Source organism: Chrysemys picta, chromosome 1, assembly GCF_011386835.1.
Source record: "Chrysemys picta bellii isolate R12L10 chromosome 1, ASM1138683v2, whole genome shotgun sequence".
NCBI classification, from domain to species: Eukaryota; Metazoa; Chordata; order Testudines; family Emydidae; genus Chrysemys; species Chrysemys picta.
The window spans coordinates 45,191,514-45,210,798 of NC_088791.1; the positions used below are offsets into that span (position 1 = coordinate 45,191,514).

Below are 19,285 nucleotides of genomic sequence, written 5' to 3' on the forward strand. Positions count from 1 at the left end.
TTAACTCCTCTGCAGGCATCCCTCTCTGAGGTGACGCTCCTGCTATGGGCTGTCCCAAGCCAAATTACAGTGTAGCTTTTGGACTCCACCTTCAGAGTGATCATGTTTATATCAGGAGATAGTGCTGGGGAGAAATAAGTGGGTTTTGGAATGCCACTGTGATGCAAGGAAGTTATTGAGTCCACTCCCCCCAGTCCCACCACATCAGTCAAGGTTTCTTTTGCAGCAGTCCACCGTTACTAAGGGCCATGGGAGACTGCTCTGCAGCTCCTGGCAAGGGGATGACTGAGATCAAAGTTGTGCAAGAAATGATGCTTTCTTAAGAGCAGTTTTCCCTTTTCCTCAGTTTTGTATTCTCTATTTCCCTTGCCCCATTCCCTCTGTCATTTCCTGTTACGTTTCTCCCCCACCAATTTAGAACCTGATCCTGCAAACACTTTCTATCAGGCTTAGTCCCGCTGAAGTTAATGCTTCTCCTTCCCAGGTATATTGTGAGGATTTATTTATTAATGTTTCAGGCACTCAGCTGGACACCTTAGGGAAGTCTGTAAGTAGAATAAATACATGCTTTTGAATAGGTGAGAAATCCACATAAAGAACACCCTTTAGTTCAGAGTGTCTCTCTAACTCTCCTAATGATCTCATATACACATTGAACAGGGGCTGGTGTAAGAAAAGCACCCAGTGGCACCCCACACAAGTGGATCTGCAGGGCTGAAGAACTACTACCAGAAAATGCCCTCTGGGTTGTTTCTGACAGAAAAGAATGAAGCCATCAAAGGGTGGTGCCTTATATTCTTGCTATGGCTCTTGGATGATTGTGATTGAATCTAAGAGTACCACTACATTGCTGCAGCTGGCCCAGGCCAGCTGATTTGGGTTCCCAGGGCTCGGGCTGCAGTGCTAAAAATTGCAGTGTAGACATTTTGGGCTCAGGCTGGAGCCTGGGGTCTGAAATGACATGATGGGGTTGGGTCTGAGAGTCTGGGCTCCAGCTCAAGCCCGAACATCTATACTGCTTTTTTTTTTAACCCTGCAGCCTGAGCCCTGTGAGCCCAAGTCAATTGACCAAAGCTCTAAGGCTTGGTGCTGTGGGTTTTTTATTGTAGTGTGCATGTACCCTAAGGCAGCTGGTAGAGCTAATATTGGCATGCACACCTCATCTTAATTCATTGTGGGTAGATCATAGCCAATAGAACAAGAGAGGTCTCTGTGCCATAACCAGATTTGGCCCTGATCAGTAAGGATTCTGTTTGTCAGTTGGCTGTGTCAGTTTGTCTGTTGTTCTGTTTCAGTCGGCTTTGGTATCTGTGGAAAAAGTAGTATGTGAAGTCTGTATCATAATGCAAACACACACATGGATCAGAGTAAGGTTGATCAGGCAACCTTAATTCTGGGCAATTCCTAACTTCTGACTTTGCAGCCTTAATGTTCTTTTAACACAGTGTTTTGTGTGTAATAAATACATATGCTGGAGGAGAGACCTGTTTTCAGGGGAAGGGTTCAGAGGAGTTTACTGGGGTGATAGCTGCTCTCTCCTCTTTTTTCAGTGAGGGTCACAGTCTTGGGAGTCCTTTCGGACCACCGGCTTCTCCATCCCAAAGCAGCAACAGTAGCCGGGGGGATTAGGCATGCAATATCTTTCTTCTCAGGTGTGTACTTTACTATAATTACCCATGTGCATAGTCTCCAAATTGTGCAGGGGCAGGTGGGCTACCCTCAGCAGCTCCTCAGAAGCATCAATTAGTGCATATAATGGTGATCTGCTCCAGGATCTTTCCATGTGTAGGACATTACACCTGTGCTTTATAGACTTCACTGATTCCTTATCCTAATTACAGGGGGAGGGTGTTGATCTATATCAAAATCCTACATCAATTAAATCCATGCTAATGGAGGGACCACCTCTCTCCCTGTAGACCATTGCCAATGGAGATGAGCTGTCAGTCCCCATATTGGGATTTGCTGATATGTGCTATATTTGAAAGTGGCTGTGATGGAAGCTACCCAGTGGTGGGAGTAGCAGTGATAGAGGGAAGTGGGGAGGGGCATCTGGTCATCTATGCCCTCCCTGGCCTGCTCCCTTATCAGAGCATCAGGGAACCCACTCAGAGACACCGGGCCCTTCCCATGGCATTGCACAGCCATGCAGCCACTACTGGCCCCAGCATCAGGCTCCCAAGAATGAAGCTTTAACATCCCAGCCCTCCTGGAAGCCGAACAGCGGCAAGGAGGGGAGGAAGGAGGTGCACGCACTTTAAGTGACTCCTGATGTCAGAGCCAGCATTTTGACCTTTATACCTTTAGTTTTTGGACTCTTGGCAAATACTGACTGGTAATATTCTTCCTCCCACACTCAGCCAACCCTTCCTTCTTCTGCGTGCCAACCCCTCGTCTTTCCTGCATTCTGTTGTCTACAGGAGCAGGCCCTGTATTTGTACAGCAGGTAGCATAATGGGAACCTTTATCGCAATTGTAGTATCTGGGTTTTACTGGAATATAAATAGTGATAAAGGCAGGGTATTTTCACGAGGCAGCCCTTGACTCCGGAATTTACTTTCCCCAAGGCTCTGCCAAAGCCTTAGTTTTTGGCCATATGTATTGGCCAAGGTTTATGTATTTTAGTCTTTTTGCTGGAGGGAGGATAACTATAAACTCTGCCTACAGTAAACATAGCTAACTCATTTTGTAAAGTGCCACATAGGTAATAAGCAGTAACAACAACAGAGGCCCTTGGTCATAGGTCACTATACAATTAAATGTCTTATATAGACCAGAATCCTGGTATCACTTTTGATGTTTTGACCATTGGAATATTAAAATGTATGTGAAGTGAAGTGCTGTTGAAGAAATTAGATATTTAATATAGCACTGCAAATCTTGCTTCTGATTGAGTGAGTTTCTTTAGATAATTTGGAATGTCTTAAATACTTCAGACATTTCACACCCATCTATTCACTTTGGACACAATTCCTGTGACACAAATCTTCCTTAGATATCCATGCCTAGATGTGACAAAGATGGGTGCTTTAGAAATAGATAAATAACCAAGATAGACAGACAGATGGTAACTAAGTAAGCTAGATAGGTAACCAAGTATATCTTTTAATCTATATCAATTCTAGATATGTAGGCACTTGTATCACCCACTCCTCTCTCTGGTCTACTCATGTCCAATGACTACATTTAAAGATCTAGTGTCAGTTCCCTTCAGTAGTTGCATTTGGTTGCTGCTCCAGGAGAAATTATTCAAAATATACTGCTATTGGCTATCTGATCAGTTGTATGAGTAGAGGTTTGCTTCAGTAACTATGGTTGCTGTATGCAAAATGTGTATTATTGGAGGGAAATAGGTGTATGTGTTCTGAAAAATAGTCTACATGCCATGGAAAAACAAATAAATACTGACCCCAAGATCCATATTTTTGCTATTTACTCATCTCCCCGCAACTCACCAACCTACAAGATTCTTCCCCTCCCATACATATGTCCTTTTCATTGTGTTATATGTGGGAAAGTCCTCAGGAATTTAATGTTTCTGTGGAAATGACTCTACAAATGCATAGAATTTAAGAGAGTGCTATGCTTTCAATAGGGGTTTTTTAAATAGCAGGACAATCAGTCTATTCAATTCTATGGGATGGTTAAATTCTAAGGGCTTTTCTTTAGGGGAGCAGTCTAGAAGAGACTGTTAAATCCTTGGAACCAGTAAAATGGCATGCACATCAATACTACCATATAAATGGTTAATAAGAGGGAATTATTTACATTTGGTTATTTTCTTTTAGAAGAGAACTGTACAATCTGCCATCTGCTATTACACTAAAAAAGAATTTGACCATCTTAGCAAGAAGATTGTAAGAATAGAACTTGATGCCGGCACTGAAATAATGTGGTATCCGGGCAGGTTCAGCAGAATTGTTCTTGCCAAGATGTTTTAAAAAAATTGTCATTTTAAAGGGTGGTTTTAAAAATATGTAAGAGAGAGCTCACCTTGTTGGCAGTAATTTAATGGTCCCAATTCTATGGCCCACATGACTATCTGACATTCCACATGGCCGTGTCAGCAGCCAAGGAATACATTGCCCACATACCTCTTTCCACCTGGCCACTCTCCTGTGCTGTTTGCTGGCAAAGGGGTGGCAAGGGAGTCCCTATGTGTAGCTCTTTGTACCGAAGAATCAGTGGGCCCATTGTCTCTATAGTGGTGTAAATTTGTGTACACCTTGCATATAGGTTTGTTGCACACATGTTGGCTGTTCCTTGAATCTGGACAGGAAAATGTGCTCCATGAATAATGAGTCACTGAAAAACCAGGTTGTCCCGTTCAAGCATGCAGATCTTTTATTTAAATATTCCTCTGCTGTCTATTCATTCAGCATAACACATGTATTATGCTGTCTTCTGAAATACGTTAAATGAATTTCAAACAAAATTGTCAAAAACAACAACCTTGGATTCTTTGTATGATACACAGAAATAATTACATTTCATTTACAGCACAGATGCATTTTACACAGTCATCAACAGTCATTCACTACCAAAACAGCATTTAAATCACCTAGAACACCAAAAGAATGTTTATTTTCCAAATTCAAAATAAATTAATCATTTTGCATAAGTGATATATGGAAATAGACAAGAATGGCATTCTGAAAAATCTTGCCAAATTATTTCTTAACCTGTACTTTAAAAAAGAAGATAAAACTTGTAATCGGGGATGTAACCGCTTTGCAAATATTGCTGTATTGCAGTTTCTTTAGTCCATATGAAAAATAAAATTAAGAGGCCAAATTCTTAAACCCTGTGTGATCTCAGTGGAGTCAATGGGATTGCACAAGGCATAACTCAGTTCAGGGCTTGTCCCAAATGGTTTTCAGCAACTGCCATCTTATATTAGTTTCCAGATGTAATTAATTAAGAAGCACCATGTGAGAAAGAAGAAGCTGTAATAGATTGTTAATATCAGGGCAGTTTTCATATTAGTAACTGTTTCAGCAAATGCTAGGAACAAAGCCAGTCTTTTTTCCACGAGAAATTATGAGTAGACGTAGGAAGCAAGTAAAAACTAATGTAGTGAACCCAGCTTTACAACACTGTAAGAGAGAGGAGATCAAAATAATTGATTTCAATGGAATTACTTGATATGTTCACTGTTAGTCAGTAAAAAATCAGTTTGTTGGTTCCTTAAAAGAAATTCAAGTTTTGATTCCATTTATATAAACAGTAGAAACTTGCTAATTTGCACAAATGAATGGGAACTGCATAGCAAATTAACCAAGTTTGTGAATAAGTGAACAAACATTAAGAAAACAAGGATCACCCATTGCAAAATATACTCTCTTCTTTTGTCAGGTGTAATTTAGTTTTAATTTATGACAATATCATAGTAGTGAATATTCTGCAGCATACTTTGTAAAAAATAAAATCTCAGCCTTCATTACAGCGTCTGTTTTTAAATCTTTGCTTATAGATAAGGCGAGACCACCAACTAGTTGTGTGGAGTAAAAAGGGTGTAAATTAGCAAGGTTCTACTTTCATAGTGTATTTCCTCTTAATATAAATGTTAAGTTCAGTCAAGGGAGTAATTGGTACCATAAAGTATGAAACATACAACATTCAAACTATTTAAATAACTATGTTTTTCACTTGTGGCAATGTCTTCTAATGCATAGAGCTTTTTGATTGGCATATATATATATTTATATGGAGCCATGCGGTAATTTCTGCTGATACAGTATTTCTGCTATAAACACCTACTATTTCATGTGCACAGCATTTTCAAGATGACAAACCTCTTAACGTTCTTGTCTTCTAGTAAATAAAACTGCAGTTAGCAGAAATCTTTTGGTAAGAAAATGTAGATTTCCATAAGACAATGAAGCAAAAAGGCATTTTTAAATAGTAAAGTCTTAATGTCCATTTATGGCCCTGATCCTACAGCTAAATTCCCATTGGAGTCAATCATAATTTTGCAGAAAATCTCAAATCTCTAGTTTATCAGTGTTTCTTGGATACAGTCTTACAAGATATGAAGCCCCAAATAAATTTTTGGATGTTGGTTTACAGATAACTACAAGGAGAGTTTTAGCAAACTGTTTTCACTAAATGTCTTCCAATGCTCAACATAGACAATATTCTGGATACTGCAGAAAAACAAAGAGGTTTAGAGCTAAGTGTTAGTTTGTCACAAAACCCCTTAATTTCATTTCATTTGGGATTGACACTGTAACACTACACTAGAAGACTGGTTCAGGAAATACAAAGGTAGGCAAATGTTTGCAGAACAAAAGATTAAGCCACTTCATGAAGAGTCTTGGAATCCCAAAGAAGAAAGCAACATTCGATCAGATAAATGTGCTGCATCATGAAAATAGAGATTACAGTGGACAAAAAGAAGTATGACTGAAAAGTACATTTGTGAGACACAGTTTTGATTGTATGGTTATTTAAAACTTCTCCACATTAGAGAAAATATTTTCTATCCACGGGGTTCATGGTGTAGATTAAGTTGTGCAAAATATTTAAACAAATTAATCCTGATTCCTGATACAACAGATATACAATGAATTATTGCAGTTGTAGCAGTACCAAGGAAGCAAGATAAAACAATAATAAATATTGAACTAACTGAACACCTTGAGTTTGCTAATGAGTGTTTGAGTAAGAAATACTGCATTTTCCAAAGGTAAGTTATTTGTACAACTACCATGGAACATTAACAATCAGCAGTAAGTGCACAGAAATGCCCCTTTCTACAGTAATATTTTATCATGCCTAATCTGAAAAACAACATAAGTAAACTGAGATCACAGCTCCAAAGAATTTCAGCATGCACTATGGTTGTATTTCTGCCAGTCAGTACAAACATATTTCCTATGAGCATTTTGTTTCCCCCCCTTTTTTTTCTTCTTTTTTTTAACAATAGGGAGTTTGTCAACAAGTTCATGGTTTATCAACAGGAAAAAATGACGTTATCAAAATGTTTTTCATTGTTGTTTTGCATTCAGCCGGAACATAATGTCCAAACGTGGGGTATTTTTTGTTTGTTTTGTTTATTTATTTTTTTTAAAAAGTTCCCATGGTAATAAGAAGCATCAATGGGGGACATTTCATTGTGCTCATATAGTAAGTCAAAATGGTCACAGAAGATTGCGCTGTATAACCGTTCAGACGCTGTGTAGAAACTCTGTTTGGTTGCCTGCTTCACGCGGTACAACACTGAAACCCAAAATGTTTTAATTCTTCTGACCCCCTCAATCTGTGGCTGAGGTAACACTGACCAAGGGGGTATTGTCTTTTCCAGCTCTCTCCTTCTCCAGAACTCTTCTCATTGCTAGAGGTCAGCTGGCAAATGGTCTTTATTCTAATTGTTTTATAAAGCAGATACTCTGACAATATTTGCACCTGAATATGGGGGAGATTCTGGCCTATTATCCCCTTCGGGTGTGGTCACTGGGGGTGTTGGGATGCTGATTATTGCTGTTGTGACGTAAGGCTGCTCACAGTTTAGTTTAACACACTCTTCCATTTTGGCATTTAAACTGGATCGGCTAAAGGGGGAAAAAAATCAATGATGTAAATCTTTACATTGTTATAAACTTCTCTGCTTATTCAATTCCATTATCCCAGCCAACTAGCTTAAAGTCTGTTTTGTTATCAGGTAGGAGAAACACAGATACACTGCAAACACGGCCTCTGCTCCTTTGGTCATTGGACGTGCAGCATGTAGCCGAGGAAGAAAGATATGTGACTCCTATTAAAATACTTAGCTCTCTTGGTGTTTTTCACAGAAATACAGGACAGAAAGGGACTTCTTGGGTTATTGAGTACAGTCCCTGGCTATCACAGACAACCCCATCATATAAACCTGTTCATAAATTTATCTCCACATGTACAATTATCCAGACACTTTCTTTTTGGTTATTGTAGGTCCATTGTATTATTTTCTTATTTGCAGTTTTGCCAACATTAGGTGGTTCAGTCAGACACAACAAACCAGGAATTGATCTTAACAATCATGAGGTTTTATTCTGAGTTTTAGCTCTCTGGGGCAAAGGCCCCCTTTTTGTGGGTGCATTTCAGGAAAATCTTGAAATGTACAAAAGGAGGCGAGAGATGGGCTGAGTAAATTACAGGATGAATAAAGATTCAACTGCTGAGGAACTCTTGTCTTCTATAATTTACCCAAACTCCTAGTCTTCCACAACAGTCTGTGACAGAGAGCAGGAGACCTGGCTGCAGAGAATCCAGGGCTGAAAGTGGCAGTAGGACATGATCATAGATCAGTGTGAAGGATGGTGGTTTTGTGGAGCAGCGTTTAAATGGAATGTAAGTGTAGGAAAGTGAGAGGAAGACCTGCACCCTAGTTTTAGGGAGGTAGGACACTTTGGACAGGGCATTAAGAGGGCCAGCGCCCAAAGAAGCAAAATGAAGCTGACCTGAATTCTAGTTACAAGGCGGTCATTTTTTCCTTACACAAATTCTACCCCTTTAAACAAGGGAGGGAGCAGGGCTGGCCTTACCGTGAGGCAAACTGAGGCAGCCACCTCAGGTGCCAGACTGTAGGGGCGCGGGGGGCGCCACTAGGACCCAGAGTGTAGAAAATTGTGTCTGCTACTGGTGCATATGTATTCTCTCTGCTCTAGATGCACAGAGATGGTGGAGTGCTGTGCTGGAGGAAGGAGGGCACAAGAGACATAACAGGCAGGCAGGAGAAAAGGTGAGAGGGAATAACAGAAAGCAGCAGGAGCTGCAGAGAGAGAGAGAGGAGGAGGAGCCTCTTACGTCCCTTTCTAATACCCCCAGGAGCCTGGACCGATTAACACCAGCTTCTCAGGGAGCTTCCTGTTTCCTGCTGCTTCCCTGAATCCACTTGAGGAGAACAGGCAATCAACTGAAGTAGTAGGAGCCAGTTAGGCCCTTAAGACACTGATATCTTCCCTCACTCAGGCCCTGCTACCAGCCTGTTTATTTGTCCCCTTCAGTTGAGTGTTGAGAGCCACTATAGCTGGCACAGAACAGCAGTCATGAGTGAAAGAAGAAAACACCTCTCTGGGGCAGCATTCTGAAAAAGAAAGAAAGCAAAGGAAGCTTTTCTATCTAAGCAGGAAGGAGCTCTCCTGAGATATATAGACACAAATGTTCATGGTGAGACTTCCGGCCCCAGTGAGGATGTGAGTGGTGAGGAGATGCCTGATCTTCCAGTTAGTCAGAGTGCAGGTGACCTGCCAGCTACTGCAGCATCCATATATCCATCTCAAATGGATGTAACCATGTACATTCCTGAAGTGTAGATCAGAGAGGAGTGTGGTGGAGGCACAAGAAACAGCTGCTGCTGAGTTTAGTTCCTTAAGTCTAGATGATCCTGGACTGTGGACCCACTTGAGCAGTAACCTGAGGGACTTCCTTGTACTGCATGGATCACAGCAAGTGAAAAACTTCAAGTTCCCCAAAGACAATGAAAATAGAAGTTTCCATCCAACACATTACTGGCATGAAATCCCCAACGGTGACAAAGTGGAGAGGTCATGGCTTACGTACTCAAAAACCCAGAATGCTGCATCCTGTTTTGTTCCAGCCACATTGGGTTCTACAGGAACAAAGGACTGGAAAAATCTGGCTAGAAATCTGGCATGCCATGAGAAGACAGCAAATCATTGACATTGATGATACTACAGGAGCAATAAATTCTAGAAAATGCTCTCTGACAGTCACCATTGCAGGGACATTTTCACTAGGTTCTGTGTTGTTACAAAACACACCATTAAAGTCATTTGTTCCATATGGCTGATGTCAGGTGTGCAGTCTAGAATAACAGAGTAATATCTTGCTGACTTCAGATCTGACACAATCTTCTGTTTGACTTTTGTTGCCAGTAACTGTATGATCTTATTTTGAATTGTTTTTCCAAGGTAGTGGTGTGTGTACATTTCTTGGGTGGTGACTCTTCTTAGATGCTCCTGGAGTACAGCATCAAACTCAGCCATCAGCTCTACAATTTTAAGGAAGTTTCCATTGTTTGGCACATACAGCTGATCTTAATTGCCACACAGTGCTAGGTTTTGGGTAGCAAGCATTCTCACAATGGCAATGAGCCTTTTCAGAACATTTTGCCAGTAAAGAGACTCTGATGCAATCTTCTCTTGATGCTGATCATCTATGGTGGCCTTTAACCTTGGTCTCATCTCAAGCTCTTTCCACCTACGGAATGCTCTCTGTTGATTTGCTGCCTTCTCATGGCATGCCAGATTTCTAGCCAGATTTTTCCAGTCCTTTGTTCCTGTAGAACCCAATGTGGCTTCTTAAAAAGCTGGAAGATACAGGAATTGCGATAGCTGACATGAGAGGTCAGGGCTACGATAATGGTGCCAACATGAGAGGAAAGAACAGAGGAGTGCAGACACGGATCCGAGAGTTAAACCCTGGAGCTTTTTTTGTCCCATGCAGTTCTTATTCATTGAACTTGGTGGTCAGTGATACAGCATCAGCTTCTAGTGAGGCTTCTGAATTTTTTAATGTAATTCAAAGCATCTATGTATTTTTCTCTGTGTCAACTCATTGATGGCAAATTTTGAAGCAACATCTGGGAACATCCTCTCTGACACTGAAACCACTGAGTGCCACATGATGGGAAAGTCAAGTGGAGGTGATAAAGCCTATTAAACACCAAATTGGGAAGATAGATGATGCCATAGTTGCCATTATGGAGGATAATGCTACGACAGGAACTGTTCGTGGGAGAACAGTGGCAGAGGGAAATGGAATCACCAGAAACATACCCAACTTCAAATTTCTGTGTGGCTTAGTGTTGTGGCATGACATACTGAAATAAATGTTGTAAGCAAGAGACTCCAAGGTGTTGACCTTGATATATCTGGAGCAATGGAACAACTAGACAAAGCAAAGTCATACCTACAGTCTTACTGGTCAGATGAGGGATTTCAAAACGTTCTGAAGAGTGCACAGAAGTTGGCAGAGGAACTTCACACTAAAGCTATTTTCCCACCCATTCAAGAATACAAGAGTCACCGAAGAAGACATTTTGATTACGAGGCACGGGATAATCCCATAAGAGACCCCAAACAACAATTCAAAGCTGAATTCTTTAACCAGGTGCTAGATTGTGCAATACAGTCAGTTGAACGTTTCATGCAGCTCAAAGAACACAGCAGTATATTTGGGATGTTGTGAGGAGTTTTGGAATATCATACTATATCTGAAGAAGACCTACACCAGCAATGCAGGGCACTAGAGACAGTGTTGACACATGCTGACATGTACTATATTGATGCGAGTGATTTAGGTGATGAACTGAAAGCCCTTTCAAGATACATTTCAGCAGGATCAACTCCAAAGGCTGTTCTGGAATATATGTGCACAAATAAAATGAGCATCCTCTTTCCAAATACTTTTGTTGCTCTGCGCTTCCTGAAACAGTTGCCAGTGGAGAACGCAGCTTCTCCAAGCTGAAGTTAATAAAAACACATCTACACTCCACAATGACACAGGCGAGGCTGGTCGGCCATGCAACCATCTGAATAGAACATGAGCTGGCCCAGACTGTGGACCTTCAGGAAGTAGTTCAAATCTTTGCAACCAAGAAGGCACAGAAAGCACCACTTTGATTATTCAAACAGATAAAAATGCCAGTGTTTACTATGCAGACAAGAAAAGTTACATTTGAAAGTTAAGTGTTACTTAAAATTTTTGAACAAGGCATTTTAAGTTGTTAGTTCTCCTTTATTGGGGTAGGTAGCAGAGCAGTACCATGAGAGGAGTAGGAGTAGAACAGGAAGAAAGCAGAATTAAGACCTTTCAAAGTTTTGGCCCAAGCGAGGAGGCATGGGGGCGTCATTGGAGCTCTCTGCCTCAGGTGCCAAAATGTTGTGGGCCGGCCCTGGGTCACGGTAACTGAAAGTGAACAGGAGGAATCCAGCTAGGTCCCCCATTACCATAGAAATCTTCCATCCCTCACTGACACCCTTCCCGACTTGCCTTCCTATGCTGCCAAAAGAACAGTAGCTTTGTGCCCCCCAAACCTTTACAAACGAGACCCACATTAGGTGTTACCAATAGCGTTACTCTTGCTAGGTGCACTGACCTACCTGCAAGGCCTTGACACCACATTGCCGTTTCATAAAAGACAGACATCAGCAATTTCAAATGTAGTCCTAAAAATAGCCTCGCCTGATCCCAACCCTATCCACTGGCCTATGCTCACTCCCTATGTATGTCTACACTGTAGTTAGACACCCGTGGCTGGCTCGTGCCAGCTGACACAGGCTGTGGGGCTGCTTCATTGCAGCATAGATTTCTGGGCTCTGCTGGAGCCCAGACTTGAGGACCCTGTGAGCTGGGAGGATCCCACAGCTCAGGTAGCAATCTGAGCCTGGAAGTCTACACCGCAACAAAAGAGCCCAACAGCCCGAGCCCCGTGAGCTTGAGTCAGGTGGCAGGGGCCAGCTACAGGTTTTTCTTTGCAGTGTAGATGGCTGATCCAGTTTGTCACACCAACCCACGGGTGCTGGAAAGACTGCAAAAGTGTGGGGGCCAAGCCCTCCCACCCCCCACCAGCCCATCCCTCCTGGAGCCCTGGCTCCCCCTCTCCTAATCTTACACTCCCTGCTGGCCCGACCAAGGTCCCTGGATGAAGGTGCCATCCCACTGCCTGGATCCAACCAGTCCCTGGCACCAAGAGGAGCTGCAGTTTTGGCAGGTGAGGGCCCAGCTATTGGCACAACATCGAGTGGGACCTTGGTGTTGGCTGGCCAGCTGGGCCAGGCTGCAGCATGCATCCTCTCAACCAGGTCTTGAAAAGTAAGGGAGGGCAATAGCCCTTTGCACCCCTCCCCCAACCGTCTCTGGTGCCTATGCCCCAACCACTGCCACCTATTATTGCTTCAAGAGGTACAACCAGCAGTGCTTTCATGCTGATGGGCACAATTGTGACTCACCAGCTCTGTGTCTAAGGAAGAGTGGTGAGGGTGGAAGGAAACCAGGTTCAGGTAGGGCAGACGAATGCAAGTTTTCTGCCCTGTCTGGGCGGAGTAGGAGAAGGTGACATTCATTAGCTCAGATGGTGCTTCAACATGGCAGCCAGTAACTGGTCACTTAACTGGAACAATATGGGCCAAGTAACAATAGCTAGCTCACAAATATGAATGGTAAGATAGATGATGGGGAAGGACTGGGATGAAGGAATCTGTCCACCTCAGGGACCTCATGCAGAGCAGCTGCAAAGCTACCATTACAGCCCGATGGGATGTAACAACAGCTAGGGTCCTGCACACTTTCTAGCTTAGTGCTCACTAGCTGTGTAGTAGTTGCTCCATTGGGCATGCCTTTAGCCTTCCTCTCCTGTGCTCCATACCCTCCTTTTCCAATCTGCACTGTACTCCCCACCTTAAGCTTTGTGCAAGCCCCTGCTTCCTTCCTTCCCCTTCTTCCACACTAAAAAGTAACCGTTCCAGTGCATTTAGAGCTTTCTTTGTCCACTAAGGAGGTCGGGGTGGGGTGGAGGTATATCTGGGCCACAGTAGAGGGAAAGTGACACTTGGCAAGGTTAAGTGACTTATCTAAAGTTACACAGCAAGTCAGTAACAGAGCAGTCCCTTGCTCTTTGCTCCAGACTTTGTGAGCTACTGAACTATCTGTAATCACATGAGCAGTGACTCACAGTATTTTGTATTCACAATTATCAGTTTAGCCATGCACCTGAGGGTGGGTTCATGTGCACACTGAGCTGCTGGGTGGACTGTATATTTGTTCTTGGGGGACAAGTAGTAAGAGACAGTTAAAATCTAAATTCATTGGATTGTGAGATTTACTCCTATCTGTATATGTGTATTGTTGTTTTTAATTCTTCTGTGTTTCTGCTGTGAGGGAAGGGTGTGCTGGAAAGTCACCCAGCAGAAGACAGGTCAGAGCTAGACAGAATTATTCATGAAATACCTAGGTTGTGGATGCTGGTTCCACGTATGGTTGCCAGCCCTCCGGGAATTAAAGATTAATCTTTAATTAAATATTAGGTCATGATTAAACCTCCAGGAATATGTCCCCTTCCACCACCCTTGAGTAATGGCAGAAAAAATTACCTCAGCTGCAAGTCAAGGAGCTTCTGGGTTGCTCATGGCAGTGAATTTCTTACCTGCCAGCTATTCAAAATTTCACTTAAGATCAATCTCTATAGCAAACTGTGCTGAAAATGATGCTTTTTAAATGAAGGTATATTTCAGTTCAACATACAAACACTTTTAAGTCTAGCATGACTTTCCGGATGTTTTCAAAGACTGTATCCATACACATAAATATCAAAACCAAGTACTTTATACATGAGGGTGCAGAGAAGATAAGGAAATTCTTGCTCCCTAGCCTCTGGAGCTACATTTTTTCTAATTTTTCCAATAATGTCCCTAGCCAGGGTTTATAGTTTTCTCATTCATTATATAGTTTTAGAGAGGAAGGATGGTCTGAAGACTAGGGAACTGCACTGGGATTCAGGAGATCTCGTTTCAAGTCTCAGCTTTGTCACAAACTTTCTCTGTGAACTTCACAATGTCACAATCTTCTTGTGTCTTTGTACCGCATCTAAGAATAGGAATAATAATACTCTCCCCTTTTTCAGTCTTGTATAATTGAATTGTACACTCTTCCAGGTAGAGACTGTCTCTTATATGTTTGTACAAAAGCTGGAACACCTGGGTCCCAATTTCAGCTGGGGTCTCTAGGTGCTATTGCAATACAAATAATAAATATTACAATATTTTTTCTGTGTCTTGCATAAGTGTTTGCTAAACAAAGACTAAATCCCAATAGCAGTTGGAGGTGCAAAGCCTCTCAGGCTCTGGGGCCATATTATTTACCTTGATCTGCCATTTCAAGACTTGTGTGGCTTAGGAACCTCTACCCAATAAGACTCAAGAAAATAAATGCTTGTTTGAATGGACAGCCACTTGCCCATTAATACTAAGGAATGCGGCTTACTTATTTTGAATTTGCATCAAATAACACCTTCCCACTTAGACTACAATCTAGACCTCTTCCTTACTGAGCAAAGGTTTGCCATAGCATTGGATCTCAGATTGCTGTTAAAACTAAAAGAAATACCTGTTAGATAGAGATGTTCTCTCCACACATCTGATCTGAATGGTACTAAGTTCTTGTATGCTGCCTGGGCGGCTGCCAGTTATATTGGTGTTTGGAATGCGGAAAGTCTTTTTGTGTCGTCGTGAGCAACAAGTGCTGGTAACGCCTTGTTGGGAAGAGAGAGAGGGGCTGTCGCTTGAGGATCGATTGACTGTGGATACCTCCATGCAGCTGTCTTCATAGACATGTTCATCCACAAACTCGTGATTCTGGTTCAGAGCAATCAAAAACATGGTAAAAGCACACACACAAAAAGATAGGATTATAATTGAAAACACTCATGATGCTGATTGTCAAAATCCACTGTATTAGGGCCTGCTTAATGGCTTAATTTTACACAACCAGAGTCTGGGAAAATGACAAGGATTGCAATTTTCAACCCATATCAGGATGGGTTGAATATATTAAAAGTGTCAATACAGAGTCAAAATTACCAAACTGTTAACTTCAGTTTTCAAAAAGTTAATGCAAAATTTTTTGTAGGATGGCAAAACATTACTCAGATATTCTTACTAGGGGCTATTGTGTAATCGATAAAAAAATTTCGAAACATTTTCCAGGCTTTTTCAATTCTGTTTATATAAATGCTCTAAATGGGAGTAACAGCATCCATGATTATGTTTAAATATAGTACAATAATACTGACTTTAATTTTTGATTCAGTCTGTAAAATGTCATCTTAAAATAAAGGTGTGAAATCATGACTTGAAACAATACATTGCACGATCCAGGAATAAGCCTGTATTTATCAAAAAGTAAAATGCAACCTTAACTGTAGTGTCCATTGGAAAGAAGCTAAAATAAATACCAAACATTCTCTACAGAGGTTACTATTACTAGTTATAATAGCTTAATATATCTAAATTAGTTCATAAGACAAAGCCTTTAATTCAGTGAAATAGTATTTATTCACGGGATCTTTGCTTAATCCCAACATAGACAGAACTCCTAAGGCACATCATAGTGGGTGGCCTATGGAAATTCCAAGTACAGTAATAGCCATTGTACTTCGACTCTTCGTATGTGATTATGAAGCTCGACTCACAAAATTGTGACTGCCACAGTTTACCTGCACACCAAGAAGGGTAAACTGGTGGCGTGGTTTTACATTGTAAGAATATATGCCATAGAATTAAGGTAGAATCCCAAAACGAAATGGACAGCAGGATGCTGATGCTTATAATCCCATTATTTTGGATTGTTTGAGACAACTTCTGTTTCCACATTCCCAACTGCAGATGCTTTGACACTGAGTTGGGAAACACTGGTTTACACTCCACATAATCCCATTTACTTCAATTGGGTTGGTTCTCTGCATTTTCATTTACTAGGGGCTAGCCTACACTGGAATCGCTCCAGTGGCATAGTTGTACCAATGTAGCTGTGCTGCTGTAGCGCTGCTAGGGCAGATACTTTATGCTGCTGGGAGAGAGCTCTTCCATCGCGATAATTGCTCCATCTCCCCGAGCAGCGGTAGCTATGTCATCAGGAGAGCATCTCCCGCCGATAAAGCGCTGTCCATACCGGCGCTTAGGTCGATGTAATTTGTGTCACTCGGGGGGAGGCTTTTCCACACCCCGAGCAACTTAAGTTATACCAAAGTAAGCGCTAGTGTGTACAAGCCCCAGGATAAGGAAAACTATTTCCTTCCCTAAAGAAGGATCTACTAACATGGAATGTCATTCAGATGCCAATAGGTACTCTGTGAATACATTCATGTTGTCCAAAAGAAACATAGCATAAGTAGAAGAAAGTAAGTACATATTCATCAGCAAAGTGAGCACCAGCACAGTAATTTCCTAAGGCAGCTGAATGTTTGGTACAACTGGAAATAACTTGTTCAGCATGCCATTGCTATTTGCTCTCCCTCATACCCTCCCTGACCCATATAATAGTCAGGTGTCATCTTGTGTGGAAGGAAATGGTGTAGAAGACTAATGATTTCAAGTGACACAAGGAGAAAGAACTGCTTGTGTAACTTCCTTGAAAATTGACTTTACACAGTTAATGTTCATAAACAAGACTTCAAATGCAATTAGAGTCTGGATATGGGATACAGAGAGAGAAATTACTTAATAACTGTCTTCAGGTTATGGGGGCTTCCAGTATGTTTGCCAAGATCTCTGGTAGTTTTCCAATAGAAAACAGTTTTGTGCTTCCTAAAGCTATTATGGAGCTATCAAACAGAATTCAATTAGCATAGTCTATTAAAGAGTGAACTTTTAATATAGACTGGAGATATTTTGAAATTATACAATGGCTCAAACAAATATATTGAATTATACATGTCAAGTTTCCAGCATATGGGATATATTAATTTACTGTCATACAATGAACTTTGACATATTGGATTTAAAATATGCATTTAGGAATTCAAGCCTAAAATAATTAAAATTTAATAAGTCCAGATTTCTTCTGTGAGCTGTAAATTAACTGTTAAATATTAGCTGAAAAGATATCCTGTAAAAAATACCTCTCTGAATACAAGTGTTGCCATTACAAAAGTAATTTCAAAGAAGAAAGCTACAGGCCATAACTTGCCATCCACTGCACTTCTCAAAGAAGATGAAAAGAGATGAAAGGCTCAATGGCCTAAAAATGTTGGAAAGAGGGTAGAGGAGCCAAAGTGGCCTCTGTTGGATGCTGAAGAAGTCCTTCTGCATAAACCCCCTTGTAGCTAGTATCCACTGTCTTCAAAGAAGGAAGGGAGGCTTAGAAGGTGTGTGGCTAGTTTTATCTCCACCCTGAATAAACAAACACTCCTTACCCCATAAAATGAATATTCCCAAACTTGCATTTTCTCACTTAACTTTTGGGAAGGCATGATCTGGCCATCTGACTTTATCAATTGATCAGTTACAAATAGAATACATACCCCTGCTCCTAAGCAATTACCTGCATGTGTTGTGGGTGTGCACATATCTGGGAGGTAGGACTCAACAGCCAAGAAAATTGTTGTATGCAGTGTTATTGTAGCCATGTTGGTCCCAGGATATTAGTGAGAGAAGGTGGGTGATTGGACCCACTTCTGTGGGTGAGACAAGCTTTCGAGTTTACACAGAGCTCTTCTTCAGGTCTGGGTGGAAAAAACTCAGTGTTACTGCTAAATACAAGGTTTGAACAGATTGTTTAGCATATCTTTTCAAACCTTGTATTTAGCAGTGACACTGAGTTAGTTTCCCAGTTCTGAAGAAAAGCTTTGTGTAAGGTCGAAAGCTTGTCTGTCTCACCAACAGAAGTTGGTCCAATAAAAGATACTACCTCACCCACCTTATCTCTCAAGAAAATTGTTGAAAAGCAAATAAATATCATGTATATTCCATAAAATAAGATCAGGCTTTTACTATACATTTTTTTGAAGAGCCATTGTTAAAAAAGAAAAAAAAAGGATCAAGTTTTCCATTATTAATAACTTGGGGAGATGGAAAAGCTTCTGGGCCTGATTCAAGTCCCATCCAAGTGAATGGGAGTCTTTCTATTCAGTTTTCTGAGAGTTGGACCAGGCCTGTTGCTAAGGTGAAAGTTTGTGAATTCATTTGTAAAGTTCAAGCGGAAAGCAATGTCCAAAGCAGACGTCTATGACTGAGGGCAAGTCTACACTACAGCGCTACGTCGGTGTAGCTGCACTGATGAAGCTATGCTACTGTAGCCCCTCAGGTGAAGATATGCTGTGCCGACGGGAGAGTGCTTTCCCGTCAGCATAATTACTACACCTTGGTGAGAAGCGTACGCTATATCGGCAGGAGAGCATCTCCTGCCAACGTAGCGCCGGTGAGGACAGCGTGAAACTTGCATCGCTTGGGGGAGGGGAGGCTTTTTCACACCCCATAGGGATGTAAGTTAGATCGACTTAGGGTGTAGTATAGACATGCCCATAGTTCTACTATGGTATGCCTCAAAAGTGTTCCAAAAGGATAAAACTCTAGTAGGGGAGATAGGTTGTTAGGCGAGTCCTTTGTAATATACATTTAAAGCCAGACAGTTTGTGCTATACTGTACTTTAAATCAGAAATGAATATTAAAAAAGACAGCATGTAAAAAGCATAAGCACCTGAAAGATGACACATAAGTAACTAAATGACAAACAACAACTGGACCATGTTAATTACAAGGCAATTGAATAAACAGGCTGTGAAAA

General features: G+C 41.4%; 1 protein-coding gene across 2 annotated transcripts in view; it reads right to left on the minus strand.

Annotated features, from left to right (window-relative positions):
- Nucleotides 1-7,038: 7,038 nt before the first annotated feature.
- Nucleotides 7,039-19,285, minus strand: part of KCND2 (potassium voltage-gated channel subfamily D member 2) — a 432,385-nt gene continuing 420,138 nt past the window's right edge. For both annotated transcript variants that reach the window (XM_024109035.3, XM_005305656.5), the window contains 2 exons: nt 15,109-15,356; nt 7,039-7,553 (listed from right to left, as the gene is read on the minus strand). In XM_024109035.3, coding sequence (XP_023964803.1) covers nt 7,376-7,553; nt 15,109-15,356 — 426 coding nt within the window. In that variant the 3' untranslated portion in view covers nt 7,039-7,375. The remainder of the gene's footprint in view (nt 7,554-15,108; nt 15,357-19,285) is intronic.